The sequence below is a fragment of the Theropithecus gelada genome, chromosome X (assembly GCF_003255815.1).
Source record: "Theropithecus gelada isolate Dixy chromosome X, Tgel_1.0, whole genome shotgun sequence".
Classification (NCBI taxonomy): Eukaryota; Metazoa; Chordata; class Mammalia; order Primates; family Cercopithecidae; genus Theropithecus; species Theropithecus gelada.
This window is the reverse complement of record NC_037689.1, coordinates 136,707,902-136,727,024: the sequence shown is the minus strand read 5'-3', so window position 1 is coordinate 136,727,024 and position 19,123 is coordinate 136,707,902. Positions and strand designations below refer to the sequence as shown.

Below are 19,123 nucleotides of genomic sequence, written 5' to 3'. Positions count from 1 at the left end.
AGCCGTGGAGAGTAATATAAAGCTGCACGGGGCAGGTACTCCTATAGTTCAGACAGACCTTGTGAAAGAGAGATTCCAACCCAGGTGCACAAAAGACTTGCTTGGATTCCATTTCCTTCCTGAAATATTGCTGTCAGAACTCATCTCTGATTTCTAGCCTGTTTATAGCAATGGGCATTAGGGAAGGAGCTGGAATTGAAGGGGAGCTAGAAAGTTCTGGGGGTGAGGTTAGACACCCTCTGAGAGGAAAAGAAGCAAGCTTGGTTGTTGGAAGGTTAAACACTAGCAATTTCTTGCTCAACGATGACTTTTGAGCATTTGCTAAGCAAATTACTATGCCAGCATTCCAACTAGCCAAACCGACGTGTTTTCATGAAAACGAAGAGACACTTTAGTAACAGATATGCTTTATTTAAAGGAAAATGACAATCTTAAAATATCACATGCCTTTAGGAAACAAACCTTCAGCCTCAGAATCATCTGTGTCTGTGCATTTTTTAGAAAGATGAATTAGGCCGGTCGCGGTGGCTCATGCCTGTAATCCCAGCACTTTGGGAGGCCGAGTGGGTGGATCACGAGGTCAGGAGATCAAGACCATCCTGGCTAACACGGTGAAACCCCGTCTCTACTAAAAATACAAAAAAATTAGCCGGGCGTGGTGACGGGCGACTGTAGTACCAGCTACTCGGGAGGCTGAGGCAGAAGAATGGCTTGAACCCTGGAGGCGGAGCTTGCAGTGAGCCGAGATGGCGCCACTGCACTCCAGCCTGGGCGACAGAGCAAGACTCCGTCTCAAAAAAAAAAAAAAGAAAAAAGAAAGATGAATTAGACTGATCCTTGAACTTTGTATCCCCTGCCCACTTTTTTCCTTTTGCCCATCTTCAAGGTAGATAGTGTGCAAATAACACAAACTTAAAATCTTAAAGCTAGAAGAAATCTTGGAAGTCATATAGTCTAATCCTTATTGGAGCTTGAGTTGAGATGAGTGACCATCTGGTTTCCACCTATATTGGTGTCTCAATTTCCCCTGCAACCTCAAAAGGGCTACATGGTAGATAAGTCCATTTTGAAGCCATGCTTTATCAACATCACATCCTACTAGCACTATCTCTTTTCCAATATTACCTTATGGCCATTCATTTTGCATAAATCTAGAGGAAACTTAAATATTTTGAATTATTTTTCCCATGTTCTATTTGTACAACCATATATCATCACTGATACCAGAAATTCGAATGTGCTGTCACATGTTATGGAAAGTTGTCAGGGGTTTTACATTTAAATGGGGTGTTTATTTAATATAAACACTCCAAATAAAGTGATTTCTTTTTCTTCTGCTGAACAAGGAGATTTGCAGGAGGTTGCCTCTTAATAGTCTACTTGCCTATTACTTTGAATTATTACTCCACTAATAAAATTTCTACATACAAACAACTTTTTAGGAATGCATTTGCCAGTAAAGGAGTGGTTCCCAAACTCCATTTCATGAACCAATGCCAGGCTGGCTACCCAGGAATCACCTGACAAGGTTGTTTAAAGATGTCATTTCTGATCCATATCCCCAGAAATTCTGATTCAGAAAGTCCGGGGTGGAGCTCCAGAAGCTAGACTTAGCAAGCAATCATTCTGAGGCATGGCTAGGTTTGGGAAGCACTGTGAAAGTCTGGGCCCTCATATTTTTGTTTTGTCTCATATCTCTTTAATTTTTTTTCCCTTTGGGATAAAGTTCAAATTCTTTAACTCAGCATCCCCCAGGCCCTCCATGATCTAGCCCTAACCTACCTTTCAAATCTTATTTCTCATTCTTCCTCTTCCCCACTTCCAACACTCATGGTAGAATTGAACCAGCCGCTGTGTTCCATTTTGCTTTTATGCCTGGAAACTTTACTCATGCTATTGCCTTTGACTATGTGTCCTTCCCCACTTCTCTGCACACCCAAATCTACCCCATTTCTCATGGTCTATACTATAGTGTGCATAAGATTGATGTGGAAGACTCCTTTAAAATGCCAACTCCTGGGTCTTATTTCGGGAGTTTCTGATTCAGTAGATCTGGAGCTCTTAAGAACCTCAGAGAATCTGATGCTGACCACACATTCAGAAACACTGCATTTAGCTCAAATGCCATCTCTTTACAAAACCATTTCTGGAAATGTTTGCCCTTTCCTACTACGACTCTTAGAGTATTTTGTTTGTAGCTCTATGATTTAACACTTCACTCTTTACCTTATCTTTGATTTATTCATGTATGTCATCATTTTCCTCACTCAATGCATATTTATTGAATATAAAAAGCATATCTTTCCTTCAAGAACTTAAACTCTTTGAGAGATTTTGAGTCCTTTAAGAAGGACACTGCTTATTTATCGCTGTAAACGTAGGCATGAATCTGGTCTGTGTCAATGGAGGGTGGTAAAGTTTAAATCTCTTTGCTGTAGATGGGAGGGAGGATAGAACTTGTCCCAAGATGAAACTTTATTTTCCCAAGGAGATGTGTACATGAGGCCGGTCTTTCCCTGTCTCCATGTCCCAGATCTGAGATTTATGCACAAGAGTGGGATCTCGGAAGCCTTCTGCGGTTGGGCAGTCTCGGAGCACAGTGATGACTGGATTCCAGGGAGTCTCTTGGCTTAGATAGGAAGGGAAGCACCTGGCACTTCTAAATACAGTAGCGCTGCCATATGCGGATCCTTCCTACCATAAGGAAGGGATCAGCACAGTATCAAGGGGTACCAAGGAGGGGCAAGAGATATTTGGTGATAAGGATCTGGAGGGACTTCCCTTGGGACAGGCTTCCCTTCTTTGTCTCACCTGAAGCAGCAATTGCAACTTCTTTGAAATTGTTTTTGAAATGCTGAGGCTCCTTAATTATTTTTAATATACTTTACATATATATAATAATCCATACTACCAGCTGAGTATTATATTTCCATATTGCCAGTGTCATATAATTATATAAAACATGTATACATGTATATATACACATATGCCCATGCCTGTCTTTTACTATAGATTATTTTACAGAAATTATGTCATGTTACTCACACCTTTTTGTATCTTACTCTTCTTGCCTTTTACTAGTTATGTGGCCTTAGATTCTTTGAGCTTCAGTTTCCTCACGAGAAAATGAGGATTATAATAGAACCTATCTCATAGAGTTGTTGTGAGCAGTCAACTAGTTAAAATACATAAAGCACTTAAAAGAATACCATGTATGAATGTTTGCTATTATCATCGTTACTATTACTCCCATTCAATAAAACCTACAAATCAACGGCAGTCTCACTATTTCATTCTTTTTAATGGCTGCAAAGCATTCTGTGGTATAGATGGAAATTCATTTATTCAACCATTCCACTTTTAGTGGACATTCACTTTATTTCCAATTTATATTTTACCACTAAAGAGCAACATAGCAATAAATACCTTTATATATATACCCTTACATGCTGTTGGTTTTTTTCAGTCTGAAACAGGTTCCTAGGAATGAAATAGCTGGGTTGAAGGGTATACGTATATTGTTTTTAATTTCATCAAATGTTGACTTATTGCTTTTTAAAAAGCATATAACATATTTACAAGTCTACTCGTAATTTATGAGAGTACAAATTTCCCCTTGCAATCCCACCAACAGTTTATCTTACTGCTCTTTTTAAATTTTGTAAGTCTTATGGATAAAAAGAAGTCATCTCATTGTTACATTAACTTAAGTTTCTCTGTTTACTTATGAGTCTGACTTTTGAAAAGATCATTGGCCATTTGAATTTGCTTCTCTATGAAGTAGTTCTTCCTACCATTTGCCTGTTTTTTGAATGGGTTGTTTCTCTTTGTCAGTTGTTAAGAGGTTCTTGTATATTATAGCTATAAGCCCCTCATCTGTCCTCTGGGTGCAACTATGTTTCCAAGTCCTTGTTTACCTATTGATTTAATTATTATGTCTTCTGCCAAAATTTTCAAGAATTGTATATAGTCAAATATCTTAAGGTCTCTCCGTTTCTAGATTGTGCATGTTGTTCCCTAGATTTTCTTGCAGGACTTTTACTATTTTTACATTAAAATATGTATTTATCTGGAAACTATTGCTTATAGGTGTAAAATAGAGGTTCAACTTGATTTTAAGTTAATAGCCAGTTGCATCCACACTGTTCACTAGCAATCCATCTCTTCCCCACTGAAATGAAACATCACCTTTGTCATGTATTAAATGCTTAAATATGCTTTTCAATTCTACATTATCTATTTTGTTCCTTTGATCTGATCATCTATTACTCCCAAGCCACTACCATGTTTTGATTTAATTACAATGACTTTAGAGTATATTCTCATATCTGGTTAAGATATTTCTCTCTCATTATTATTATTTTTCATGACTTTTCTGGGGTATTTATTCTTTTATATAAGTATTAAGATTATATTATATAAATGCCCTCATTTTTTCCCCTAAAAAAACCACACTGGGAATTTTCAATTGGAATTTAAAAAATAATATTGACTGGGAGAACTGAGGTCTTATGATATAAAGTTTTGTTATTCATTCATTCATTCCTTATTTTCGGATTTTGTTTTACATCCTTCAGTAAGGTAGAGCAATTTTCTTCACGCTGGTCTGATGCTTTTCTTGTTAAATTCAGTGCAGTGTATTACATAGGTTATTTCCATTATTGTGAATATAATGTTTCTCATTTCTATTTCTTGGTGTTTGTTGTCTGAATAGAGATACACTATTTGTTTTACAGTAACCTTGTATTCCTTTATGGTACCACATTCTTTGAATAAATCTCATCGATTTTACTAGAGTGTTTGGTTTTCTAGCTATACAAATATACCATTAGCAGACAAAGAAATAGATATCATTTCTGATGTTTATATTCATTTACTTTTTGGTCTTTTTATTAACTAGACCATCCAAGGCAATGTTGAGTAATAAACAAAGATAAGAGGCATTCTTGTCTTGTTCTGAATTTTATTTGAACAGGTCAGTGCTTTGCCATTTGGGATTATATTTCGCATCCGTTTTTGTTAAACAATCTGTACTATTTTAAAAGATTTTATTCTAATCTTATTTAGCTTAGAAATTTATTAGGAAGGTAGCTGAATTTTATCAATTGACTTTTAAGCCTTTCTTGATATCATCACTCATATGGTTTTCCTCTTTAAGGTATTGACGTAATTAATTATGTTGATAGATTTACCGATACTGAAACTCCTTTGCATTTCCAAATTCAATTATGTATGTCAGTTAGTAATTTCTATGAAACAAACCAGTCAAAATCTCAGTGGCTTTAAAAACAGCAATCATTTGTTACTGCTTATGTGTCTTCAGGTTAGCTGGGGTCTGGCTGATCCAGTTTGGGTTGAGCCGAGTGGCTCTGATTGTCACTGTAGGTCTGTTGGGGCTGCTTTACTTCAGGTTGTAATGGCAAGTGCAGCTCTGCCCTAAGTAACTCTTACCCTCCTGACAAGGCAAGCAGGCTAGCCAGGCAAGTAGGCTAGCCAGCCTAGTCTCCAGGTGACTGCAGAGACACAGGAGGGAAAGAGAAAATGCACAAAGTTTCCTAACGCCTAGGCTGGGAAGTGGCATATTTCCATCGCATTTTATTTGCCATAGCAAGTCAGTTGGCTGATTTCAAAGTTAAGGAGCAGGGAAATGTACACCATGTAAAAATACCTGGGCACAGGGAGGAGTGAAGAACTGGAACCTATACTGTAATCCACCACACTCTAGTTGATTATAATTATACTTTATTGAAAGATTGCTGGATTGTATTTGCTAATGTTTGATTCAGAATGTCAGCATTTACACCCAAGAATTAGTGCCTAAAGATTTCTTTTTTGTGTTCTTCCTTTTAGGTTTGGATATTAAATTTAGGTTGGCTTTATAAAAAAGAATTAAGGGGTTTACTTTATTTTTTGTGGTCCATAAGAGTTTAAATGACAGTAAAATTACTTGTTTTAAAAGAAAAGAGTTGACCTGAAACAAATGATTCTCTCTGCTATGATGACTGTTTCAGTGGTAGATGTTTACTCATGATTTAATTCTTTTATTTGATAACTGACCTATTCAATTTTTATACTTCTTGTGGGGTTAATTTAGCTTTCTAAAAAAATCTTCCTTTTTCTCTAGGTTTTCAAATGTGTTGTTACAGAGTTTAATGTAGTTTCTTTTATAATTATTTAAAATTTTCTCCTCTGTGGTTCTCCTCTGTGGTCTGTTTTTTCATTTCAAGTCCTGTAAATATTTATTCCTTTTTTCTTAATTACACTTGCAAGATGATTATCTGTTTTATTTCTCAAAGAACAATTTTTGGCTATTTCATTAATTACAGCTTTTATGTTATCAAAGGCTTTCCTAGTTCTTTTTAGTTTAATTTGTGGTTCTTTTCCAAATATTTTAAGATGAATTTTAAGCTCATTTACCTTCTCATCTTTGTTTATTAATACCGAAAACATTTAAGAATAGAATTTTTTCTCAGTCATAAGTGGGAGTTGAACAATGAGAACACATGGACACAGGGAGGGGAACATCACACACTGGGGCCTGTCGGTGGTGTGGGGCAAGGGGAGGGAGAGCATTACATTAGGACAAATACCTAATGCATGCAGGGCTTAAAACCTAGATGACGTGTTGATAGGTACAGCAAACCACCATGGCACATGTATACCCATGTAACAAACCTGCACGCTCACCACATGTATCCCAGAACTTAAAGTAAAAATAAATAATTAAATAAAAGAATATAATTTTTTTCTGAGTACAACATTCTTTGTATCACATAGATTTTGGAATAAAATGTTCTTTTTAATAGCTGTTTACGTAGTTTATAATTTCACTTTTGATTCAATGGTGTTCTAGGAGTATATTTTGTAATTTCCTCTTTTTCTTTTCTATTTTATGTTAGATTCAGTGAGTATATGTGCAGGTTTGTTCCATGGGTAAATTGCATGTCACTGAGGCTTGTTGTAAGAATGATTCTGCTACCAAGGCAGTGAACATAGTATCTGACAGGTACAGCCTCCCAACTCATGTGCCCATCTTTGTGTCCACGTGTATTTAATGTTTAACTCCCACTTATAAGTCAGAACCTGCGGTATTTGGTTTTCTGTTTCTGCATTAGTTCACTTAGGATAATGGCCTCCAGCTGCATCCATGTTGTTGCAAAGAACATGATTTCATTTTTTTTTTATGGCGGTATTGTATTCCATAGTGTATAGGTACCACATTTTCTTTATATAGTCTGCTGTTGATGGGCATTTAGGTTGATTCCACGTCTTTGCTATTGTGAACAAAGCTGCAATGAACATACAAGAGCACGTGTCTTTTTAGTAGACCGATTCATTTTCCTTTGGGTATATACTCCAAAACAGTTATTTTTGCATATTTTTAAATCATTCATTTAAATTGTATAGTTGTTATGCTCAGAAAAGCTCTTTTCCATTGTCTTTAACAAAAAAAAAAAAAAAATCACAGATTTTCCTATATTTCTTCTCTTTTCTCCTTCTAGGAGACTTCTTATTTTTCAGGATCTATCTTCCAAGGTTCTTATGTTTCTCCTCATCATTTCATTGTCTTTATATTTTTGACTTTGTGCTTTGTGATTCTTCTTCCACTTTATCTTACAGGCCACTGTTTTGGGTCTCAGCCATAATCCTCTTCTTAAATGCATCTACTGAACTGTTTATTTGGGAAATCACATTGTTGTTTGCAGTTCTAGAAAGTCATTTTTATGCTGTGCGTGTATCCCCTTATATGCTCCTATTTTGTTATTGTTGTTGGTAGTGATGGTTTTCAAGTTGTCGCTTGTCTCTCCTCCCATCAGTTTAATTTTTTTAGGTATACATTGCTCAATTTACCTCTCTGACTGGTGATTGCTGAACCCACAGAAATGGTTACAAAGCATTTTGTTGTCAGCACATTGAGGTCAGCTCATATTAGAAGGGGAGCTCCCCAAGGGGGAGTAAACCATCGAGTAGTGGGAAACTAGTACCTGGAGAAAGCTACTGCCTTCCCAGGTCTACAGGGACCCTGTCTGTTCCTTTAGTTCATTCCTTCTTGGCCTCTTGAAGGTTTAGGAGACCAGGAACACAAGTATAATGTTGTTTTCCCAGTCTCCTAGTCTCTTTGTGCTGGGCCTTTCTAGTGCTGGATCCAGGCTTTGCTCAAGGGGCAAAGCCTGACAACTCTTATTTCTGTTGAGTCTTCCCACAATGTCTAGGACCCCCACTCATATCCAGCTCTTCTCCTTCGGCTTCAGTGGCCATTAGGTTGAGGAGAAGCAGGTAGCCTGGCACTGACAATGGGAAACAACACATGCTTCGGTTGATATCTTCCCAGAGCCTTCTGTTTGGTTTCTAAAGAAGAAGAAAAAAGGCCTTTGTATGGACTTTAGTTACATTATTTCCTAGGGAGTCACTTTATAATAACACAGAACTAGTGGTGAAATTCAGGGTGGGTACCTGCATCAGTTTGGGTACAGTCATGAAAATAGAGCCACCGAAATGTTACAATGATGAGGAATTTCATATATTTTAGAAACTGGGTTCATAAAAAGTAGGAGGAGCTGGGAGAGTGAAAGTCTGGGAGATTCATGCTGGAGGATCAGACAAATATCTCTAATGACTTTAACTTGAAACACTGGAGGAGGTGAGGAGACCAAAGCTCACAAGAATTCTGAGAAGTCGCCAGGTCTAGTTACATAAGGCTGATAGGAAGTGGGACCTCAGAGAGAGATCTGTGAAGCCACACTGTCTGACTGTCACAGCCTCCTGAGAACAATGACTTCTGCTTCACTCCCACATTCCAAGTCTTGAGTGAGTTTCTCTCAGTGGCAAACTCTAACCTGGAACCATACAAGGAAGGAGCTTCTGAAAACCTACTTCCCAGCCTTAACCAGAAGTGGTCGCTGAGTTGACATCAGGCAATCCAGCACAGTACCCCGGAAGAAAGAACAAAGACTAGCAGTGTAGGATTATGAGTGTGGCTAAGGAAGCCTCTGGAGAGGATTCCTCTGTCCTTAGTCACAGTGCCATAGCTTTCTTGATTAGTGTGCCTTGATGTGGTTTTCAGAAATGTCCTCTTCACTCCCAAAAAAGACAAAGTGTCACTCACTATCCATGGATTCTTTCAGAATCCTCTGGCCCATGCCAACCGTAGCCTTCTTGACAATGTCAGCATCTGATAGGCAAAAAGTATTGGATTTTGCAACAGAATAACCTGGGTTCAAATACTGCTAGTGCTATTACATGGATATGGGAACCTAAGCTGGTAAATTACCCTTTCCAAGCTCTTTTCATTACTTGTAAATCAAGGGTGACACTATGTAATACTGAGAAAAGGTACAAGGATGAAATGACAGTTTATATAAAGCACCATATATTAATTTCCTCCCTTATTTTGGGTCATTAGTCTTGCTGCCTTGACAATGCTTCTGGTGCATGCCTAAAGCAAAGGAAAATGATGCTGTCGTTTCTTTTCTTTTATAGTAAGTGGGGACTCTCCGAGGAGATTCTCTTTTGCTGTCCTAGCAACAGTAAGGCACACCTCCTATTATTGATCTGAGTTGCCTCCCCAAAGTAGACGACAGTGAATCCTTACCTTGCAGGCTGGGCAATGTAGGGAGGGAAAAGGCCTTATAGAATACAGTGGAATAAATAGAGAAAAAAATGTAATAAGAAACAATCATGCAAGATCCTCATAGTGAGAGAGGGGATGAGAACATGGAAAGGGAAGTAGCAGCAGAGACTGCACTGGGAGAAGTAAAATGGGGAAGAATAAAGAATCCCACACGTGGGATACTGACAAGAGTACATGACTAGGGAGGTCTCTTAGAGAAGACCGCAGTTAGCTACAGTATGGCAGGTACAGTTATGACAACAGTGTAATGGGTAAAGTCACTTCAGCCATGTGCCAGACACATCCCTTCTGCACCGTGTAAAATCATACCAAGTAGGTTACAGTTTCAAGTGAAGGAAAGTATAGGTCCAAGTGTCTTATCATTAGAAACCCAGCTTGTTATTTCTTGACCATCTGTAAGTCACTTCTCTTTCTCTAAAATGTAACAGTTGTATACAGTACTAGCTGTGTATACGGGCTCTTCACGTGTCCCAACCCCTGGCACTCCAAAGACGACTCCAAGAAGCTACCCAAGAAGACAAAGGATCAGAAGCAGAAGGCCTGGCAAGGCAGTGATCATTTCAACTATCTGAGGAAGAGGAAGATTTCCAGAGTCTTTCTTTACCCAAATCGTGGGCAGTAAGACAGGGTTGGAGAGAAACAGAGAGAGAATGTGTCACAGATGGGAATCTCTGAAAGCAGATGGAGTTTGTGGTGGAAGACGTTTTCATTAGGGATCAACAACTGTGAAAGGAAGTGGGAGGAGGCTGGATTGGGCAAAGGGAGAAGTTGAACTGTGAAGCAGGACCAACGAAGCCTTAGCCTACCTGGCAGGGAGCTCTGGAGTGAATAGTGTCTGTCAGAGTGCCTGTGTTGATCTAAAATGGTCAGGCTTTGCTCATTCATGGAATATGGGCTGCCCTAGGAAGGGAATGACCTCAGGTGAAGCAGTTCCACAGCAGACAAACCGTGAGGGAGCTGAGAGCTGGAAGCTACCTAGTGACTGCACTCCCCACAGCTGGGCAGCAAGCCTTTCTTGGGAGGAGAATCTGGACAGCACTCCTTTATGTCTGCCACTCTGTCGGGGTGGGGGGTAGCGGGGTGTGAGGAGGGGCACGGGTCAGGCACTGACAGAAAACAAAGGAAAGCCCAGTAAGCCCTGAGATCTCTTCCCTTTCTGTAATGTTTGACTTTATCTTAAGGGAAATTTTAGAGGTATTTTTTATTTCATAATATTAACAAAATATTCAGTGTCATATTGTGGAAAGAGCAGGGATTTTGGAAGCAGAAGGGTCTACTTGCATCTCAATCCTGTCTGGGTGCACCTGTTACTAGCTGCATAATCTTGGATATGTTGCTCCATCTCTCTGAGCTTGTTTCCTCATCTGGAAAATGGAGATAATAATAGTCATTCACTCAGAGGGTTGCTTTCAGTATAAAGTGCTATATTCTGGATAAATATGTAGTACATACTAGTAAATTAAACAAGTAACATTATAATGATGAGGATATTTATTGTGCCTCTAATGTGCCAGGCACTGTTATACCACAGGTTGGGCATGGGACAAGTTACTCTTAGAGGAATTTCACACAGTCCTTTTCTTCTACGAATTTACAATCTTGTTGAGAGAATTCAAGATATAGGCAAATACGAGGGGCTAACAACTTACTACTATATCCAATAATTTTTTTGTGAAATAAAATTTTCTTTCGCAAACTGTTTTATTTTACTATTGTCAGTATGACTGCTAGAATGAAGGCAAGAACAAGACCTGAAAATCTTCTGGAAACTGACCCAGGCCAAAGTCTTTTGTGTGTTACTTCCTGGGAGAGAAAATGGCAAGGTCCTCAATTTCGGATGTAGTGAATATCGGGAGCATGCTATGAGGAAAAGGCCAACTTTGATTACCCATTCCTCTTTGACACAGGTGATTCTGAATGCTGTGGAATGATAGGGATTCTGGGAGAAGATCCAGTGCTGCCCGGTGATATTGGTTGGGAATGAGACGGAATCTTTGAAAAAGCTGTAACTCATTGTTTCCTTCTTCACTGGAGAAGAAAGTGACAAACATTTGAAGATGTTCATTCCTGACAGGCATCCCAGCATTACATTATAATGGCCCAAATGTCAATTTTACAGGAGGCAGAAAATCACATATCTGCTTGGTGTAGATTGGAAAGGTCTTAGTGTTAAGCTGCTTTTGGATACACCATTGACATCGCTCTGTCTTGTAACTTTGTCTCACTCTAAAACCCATTCGGGTTTATAGCAGGCAAACAGAGAGAACAGAGAAGACTTGATCTGAAAATCTTTCTGGACTTCTCATTTCAGTTACCTATTGCTGTGTAACAAAGCACTCCCAAACTAAGTGACCTAGAACAGCCACCAATTTGCTCACAAGTCTGTGGGTTGGGAATGGGGACAGGGTGCAGCAGGAATGGCTCTTTGGTGTCCTGTGAAATCTGGAGGCTCAGAGCTTGAATGGTTAGGAGCTGACTGAGATGGCTTAATTGGTGTGATATGTCTGGAGCCTCAGTTCTTGCCATCAGCTGGATTGTTCAGTTCCCTCTTACATGGACTCCTCATATGGTCAGCTCGGGCTTCCTTACAACTTGAGTCTCAGGGTGTCTGGCTTCTTACATGGTGTCTGGCTTCCCCTTGAGGGAAGTGCATCTGCCAAGTTTCTTAAAGGTGAGGACTGACACTGGCATAAGATCACTTTAGCCACATTACAAGTCACAAGGACAGCCTGGATTCAAGGGTGAGGGAAATAGATATTAGCTCTGCAAGGTGGAGTGGCATATACATATATACAGGATTAGGAGCACTTGTTGGTCACGACTCCAGTAACTATTGCTGCATAGCATATTACCCTCAAATTGAGTAGTTAAAAACAAATTAGAAATGAAAAACATTTAATTTTGTTCCCAATGTTATGGGTTAGGAATGTGAGGAGGACTCCACTGAGTAGTTCTCCACTGAGGGATCTCTCATAAAGTTGCAGTCACATGTCAGCTGGGGCTGCAGTTATCTCGTGGTATGATTGGACTTGACATCCAAGACAGATCTCTCCCTTTGCCAGCAATGCTGACTGTTATCTGGGAGCTCAGCTAGCATGGCTGACTGGTGAGCCTAAATGTGAACTCTCTGGTATGGCAGCCTCAGTGTGGACAAACTTCATACATGGTAGCTGGCTTTTCCCAGAGCAAACATTCCAAAGAGGGCCAGGCAGAAGCTACATGGCCTCCTCTCACCTAACCTAAAAGTAACAGAGTAGCACTTCTACCATACTCTATGGGCTGAAGTAGTTACAAACCCAGTCAGTATCAAGAGGGGAGGACGTAGTGGCCACCTTTCAATGTCCCATTTTAAAACTGCCACGGTGGCCAAGAGTTGGGGAGTTGGAGATTATGTTTTCCAGCTCTTATGTTATAGAAATCCACCAACTCATCGGAGATCCCATAAAAATGAACCTTAAATCATGATATAGATAAACACTGCAGGGTTTGAATCAGAAATGAATGCCTTTCCCAGCTCTGGCATTTGGATCTGAACATTCAAATTGTTGAGACTTAAGCGTAAAAATTAAAGTGGCTTCCAACTCCCAGATCTTGGCCCAGTGGGCTTTTCTTTCTCTCAGGCACCTTGGCTGGAAGTGTAGCTTTTGCCAGGCCGCCTCCTTTTGAACCAGCTTTCTGCTGTGAAATGTTTTCACAAATGAACAACGTGTTTTATCCAGTGAGAAGCAGTCTTATCACTAAAGTATCTAATTTAGTGGTGCCTGATGACAATGTCTCTACACCCAGGTAGTCCAAAACTGCCAGAAAAAAAAAAAAACCCTAAGCGTATGTGTCCTCTGCCCTCCTGCTCACTCCAACTTTACCCTCTAGCACAGACAAGGGAACCATGTGGCCCCTTGCCCAGAAACATTGCTCAGAACTGCTGTAGGGTGAGCAAACCTGGAATCCAGAGTCTGGTATCTTGAGGCATTTGTAGACTAGTAGGAAACTGACACTGAGATAATAGGGCCAAGGGGGTGAGCCTCTTAGGACCTTTTCCACTTCACTACCAAGTAGTAAAGCCTCTGTCCTTTATTCCAGAAAGCAACCCAGTCCTCTTTAGAGGCACGGCCATGCGGCATGTTGTTTTAGAATATCGCTTTAATTCCAGGACTAATTCACTCTACTACACGCAATAACTCTGCACCCCATGCTCTACCGGGTCAATGGAATTTCTCTCATAAGAGCAGCAGAGACAGACAGAATGGGACACATTTTACCAAAGTGACAAGGCACAGAGAGGTCTAGTGATCAGATAAGTGCAAATTGCTGAACTGAAAACTGAGGGTACTTCCACTACGATGGGATGAGGGAGCTGGATCTGGGTGGGAAAGGGGAAGTACTATAAGCTAAGTCAGGTCTTCCTTGAGATGCTTCAAGACTGAATCCCTTTGGGGGCAGGAAAAGACCTTCCGACCATCCTCACACAGATGTCAGATCTTCCAGCTGACCATCCTGCATTACCAAGTAACTTGGGGGCTGGACACTGGAGCATGCCTTTTTCCGAGTCAATTCCAACAACACTTTCTTCATATTAAATATCTCATGGGGCTTTGAAGAGAGAAAGTCCCCCATTCCTTTCACAGAACAAGCTGCCAGTGACCTCGTTAGCAGAATCTTCAGAAGCTTGGTTTAGATAAGAATGTTTGTCCCTGCACTTGAATATTCATAATCCTTGGTCTCTGACCTGAACGTCCTTATGATGTCATTGATTTGTCTCTATATGGACACAAACCACCATATTGTTCTTGCATGAAGCATTTCCTTTATCTTCTGATATTTCTTTTCCAAGGTGGTTTACAGTGAAGAAAAACGCGGTATTTTACCTGTGTGTGTTTATGGACAGATAGACTCCACTAATTTTCCGAAGCAGACATCTCAACTCACCTTGATCATATTAACTAACCTAGGTTTAGTCATATATTGAAGATTAGTCTCCTTTAAGGAACAGAATGATATCTAGCTTCCAGCTGGAAGTTACCCTTGCTAGAGGTGTCATTGTTGATAGGGGCTTAGAGAGGGATCTTATCTGTGGAGAGAACTTTCCTATACATCTTAACGTGGCAGGAAAGCTGAGACACCTGGTGTCCACATCAATGCCATGCTTAATATCTTCCAAGACAGAAACTGACCCTTTTCCCAAAATAAGGTATTGTTACTTATTGGAGGGATGTGGACAAAGTAAATGGTATGTACACAACAGAGGAGTATGTGTGTGTATGCTTTTGATTGAACGTGCTGAGCTAGGGAAGTTTTAAAAGATCTAGGAGTTTAGAATTCGCAGACAGGACCAGTGAAAATGTGCCTCCCACCTCTTTTTAAGAGGCTGATAGGAGTTTTGAGAGACCAAGTGGTAAAACAGATGAACACTGGTTTTAGAGACAGACCCACCAGGTATCCTAGCCTGCCGCCCATCTTTGTGATCTATGCTCCCCCATGTACCAGCTGTGTGACCTCCTGGCAAGCTACTTTACCTCTCTGAGCTTCATTTTCCTCATTTGTGAAAGGAAAATAACAACAGAACAAACATGTCCTTAGGGTTGTTGTGAAGACAGAATAAGATAATGATGTAAAGCATTTAGCATGCAGCTAAATTGATGATTACTGTTATTGGGTGTAAATTATTATGACTCTTAAATGTTTGACTTTTATTCTAGCTACAGGAGGTACATGTGCAGGTTCATTACATGGGTATACTGCACAATGCTGAGATTTGAGGTAGGACTCCTCTTCCCCTCCACCTTTCCTCTAAACCCATCTAAACCTCCAACCCTTTTGAATTCGATCATTTGAAGAGAAATGTTTTCCTTCCCAGACAACTGATATTAATTAATGGTCTAACTTTGGGTTGGATAATCACATTGTGTCATCAAGCTCCAGATTATTAGATATTATTTACAAGAAAAATGGGCCTGGAGTTCCTCTCAGACTGAGGATGGAGGCTGCAAATTGAGTTTAGAGGGTTGCCGACCTTTAGACCTGGACTGGGAGCAGGGGGAGCCCACACTCCTGGTCTTGAAAACCACAGCAGGCTCTTGTAATTGAGTTACCGCCTGGGATTCAGTAAGACTAATCCATCTATATGATTTCTTCGCCTGGTTTAATGCCATTAACCAAACCGAATTAAGAAGGGGGTGGGGTTGAGTAGGATGAGGGAAAACGAATTTTCTGCATGGGAGTCGCTACCGCGCCTTCATGGCCAGGCTGAAGTCTAAGGTCTGATTAATGGACGGTTCTGAGGACCAAGTCCTGCTAGTCACCACCCCAGTCCCTCAACAGAACGTGAGGCTACCAGGGATTCACATGCACAAAAAAAGGTGACTACTATCAATCACCTTCCTTCCCTAGTTCGTTCGTTAACTTCCCTTCCCTTCCCCTGCCTCCCTCCCTCTCCTTCCTCTCTTCCTCTTTCTTTTCTTTCTCCCTTTCTTTCTTTCTCTTTCTTTCTTTCTTTTTCTTTCCTTTTCTTTCTTTCTTTCTTTCTTTCTTTCTTTCTTTCTTTCTTTCTTTCTTTCTTTCTTTCTTTCTTCCTTCCTTCCTTCCTTCCTTCCTTCCTTCCTTCCTTCCTTCCTTCCTTCTTTCCTTTCCTTTCCCTTCCTCCCTTCCTTCCTTCCTTCCTTCCTTCCTTCCTTCCTTCCTTCCTTCCTTCCTTCCTTCCTTCCTTCTCCTCCTCCTCCTTCTTCCTCTCTCTCTCTCTCTCTCTCTCTCTTTCTCTCTCTGGGTTTTGCCACAAGTATTCCTCAGGCAACGTTTCAATCCTACTTATTCCTCTTCAGCACTCGCCCCCAGTCCCACCTCACCCGTTTGCCTGGGATTGGCCATCCTGGGCGGTGGGCACTCTGTGCTTCCAGTTTACCAACAAGAGCGACCAGCCCTAGGAGGAGGGGCCTGCGTGGGGGGTGGGGGTGGGAGGTGGCAGCCGCCGCGGTCAGTTTCACCCTCTGACCTAGTGACACCCAGATCCCAGAGGGCCCTTCTCTGCCCCATGAGAGCCCGACTGTCTCAACTTGAGCAGCTAGCCAGAAGCGAAAAGTCGTCGACTCCTGGACTGAGATTCCACTGCTCGGTGCGAGCAGTTGCCAACAGGGGAGTCCCCAAAGTGTAGGTGGCGACCAGCACGGGCCTGGGAAAGCAGGCGCTAGGAGCAGAGGAGTTACAGGGGCCGGGGTGGGGGGAGCGCCCGGCTTCCATCTCCTTGGTCAACGGTGGGAGCCCGCTACAGCGGCACCCGCAGGCCCTCCCTGCCCCGGAGGGGCCAGGGGACGCCCGGCAGACACGCTCGCCTGCACTACACGGGGCTCGCCGGGGTTTTGCCAATCCGCGGCTGACGTCGGCGCGCCCCTGCCGAGCTCTTCTTTTACTACAGCGGGCAGGCGGCTTTGTGAGGCCCCGCCTTCGCCAGCCCCCACCCTCCGCGTGCCCACACCTTGCCGTTTATATAGAATGCGCCGCGGTGTTGATTCGTGGCTCTCTAGGACCGGAGAGTTCTTTGGAAGGAGAGCGCGAGCGAGGGAGCGGGCGAGCTCCGAGGGGGTGTGGGTGTAGGGAGAGAGAGAAAGAGAGCAGGTAAGGGCCATCGTCTCCCACTCCTCCGCCAGCGAGCAACTCCGGCCCCCTTTTTGGCAAAATAATAGGAACCTGGAAATGGATTAAATAGAAAGAAAGGAAAGAGGCGACCCTCTCCTCCCGATTCCCCTCGGGCGAGAAGCTGCGCGACTCTGCGGTGTAACAGGCTCACACGTTGCTCATCACATGTTCAAACATTTCCCTTTCAGGGAGGCTTGTTATTTTTAAGTGAATATTTTTATCTTTGTTTTGATTTTTTTAAAAACCTTCCTCGGGGTTTTATTTTGATCGAGTTGGCGGCCCGCAGCGGATTGGGAGAGGCGGGGGAAAGCAGCCTGCCAGTGCGCGGGCAGCCCACCCAGGCAACTCCCAGCGAGCGGCCCGCGCGGAGCCCAGGGAGGCCGGCAGTGAAGCCGGGGAGTCCCGGCCGCTCCTCTCGGCCGCCCCGGGGGTTGCGAGCGTGGCTCTCCGCAGGCGGGCAGAAGCTGAGGGCGCGGGGAGCGGAGGAAGCGCCGCGCGGCTTTGTCTCTTCACTTCTTGAGCGCGGCGAGCCGCTCCTCCCGCGGCCGGCCGCTCCGGATCGCCGCGGCGGCGACGGCGGCTCCTCCTTCACCCCTCTCCTTTCCTCCCCACTCTCTTGTAGGCAGCGGCGGCGGCTGCAGCGGTGGGGAAAAGCGGATTCCGCCCCGAACCACACCGAGGGGAGCTCGTGGTCGAGACTTGCCGCCCTAAGCACTCTCCCAAGTCCGGCCCGCTCGGCGAGGACTTCCGTCTTCTGAGCGAACCTTGTCAAGCAAGCTGGGATCTATGAGTGGAAAGGTGACCAAGCCCAAAGAGGAGAAAGATGCTTCTAAGGGTAAGCCCGCCCGCCGAGTCCGCCTGCTTTCCTTTCCTTCGTTTCCCTCGCCCCCTCGCGTGCGCGCCGCCCTCCGGCGGCTCCCTGCCTCCTTCCCGGAGCTTAAGCTGCCCATGACCTCTGCGACCCCGGGAGAAAAGGAGGGGCAGAGGTCGCTGGGGGGTGGATCTAGGTTTGCACTACTTTCCCTCCTTCCTCGCGGAATTGTCGACCCTCGAGTGCCTCCAGCCTCCTCCACTCCCGCTCTGGACGCACGGTGGTGGCGCTGCGGGCAGACGAAGCTGCTGCAGCCCGGAGCGCCGGGAACCGCGCTGTCTGCTGACAGTCGGCCGCCTGTCTGTATGAGTGCATGTGTGTGCGTGTGCGCGAGTGTGCATATGTGTGCTGCGCGCGTGCAACATGGTGACATACTCAGGAATGTGCCCTGCTCTCAGAACCCAAGCTTGAACCCACCTTCAGCCCCCTCTCCCCGCCCCCAATGCAAACAAAGAGCCTGGTGGAGACGCAGAGCCCCTCCCCCTCTCCTTCCCCCCCCCCCGCCCCATACACCCCCTAATCCCAAACTCCTTATCCACCCCACCCCTCGGGGAAGGCAGGAGTTTGCACCCTTCGACACGCCGCGTGCAAAAGTGAGCAATCCTGGTGCCCTGGCGCCGCCCGCACTGGGCTTTGGCAGCACAGCCTCGCCAAACCCCAGGAGAACAAAGGCTGTTGTCCCCTTGCCACTAGTGCCCAGCGTGAGTGAGCCTTCGCGGGAGGGGGCAATCCTCTTCCTCTGCTTGCTGGGGTTCAGTCACCTCGCCCGGGGCACTGGACCACTGGTCCCTCTGGAGTGCGCGCCTCTGCCCGGGGCCTCCCATCGGCGGGTTGGGGAGGCGCAGCAAAGCGGTGCTCAGGCTGGGGAGAACTAAGGCAAAGGAAGGGGACGTCCCCCACCCCCTGCCGGTTCTAGCCGTTGCCTTTCTGAGGACCAGGATTAGCTCCAGAATGTAAACTGGAGACAGCGGCCTTGGAGACCCGGGTGCGGAGAG

At 43.5% G+C, this 19,123-nt stretch overlaps 1 protein-coding gene across 4 annotated transcripts in view; it reads left to right on the top strand.

The window, feature by feature from the left end:
• The first annotated feature begins 17,083 nt into the window (after positions 1-17,083).
• The window catches only part of FGF13 (fibroblast growth factor 13), a 577,259-nt gene continuing 575,219 nt past the window's right edge, over positions 17,084-19,123 (top strand). For 3 of the 4 annotated variants that reach the window (XM_025373334.1, XM_025373329.1, XM_025373333.1), the window contains exons 1-2: positions 17,084-17,236; positions 17,880-18,092. In XM_025373334.1, coding sequence (XP_025229119.1) covers positions 18,044-18,092 — 49 coding nt within the window. In that variant the 5' untranslated portion in view covers positions 17,084-17,236; positions 17,880-18,043. Of the gene's footprint in view, positions 17,237-17,528; positions 18,093-19,123 lie in introns of those variants that run through there. The other variant, XM_025373330.1, reaches the window with a different exon arrangement.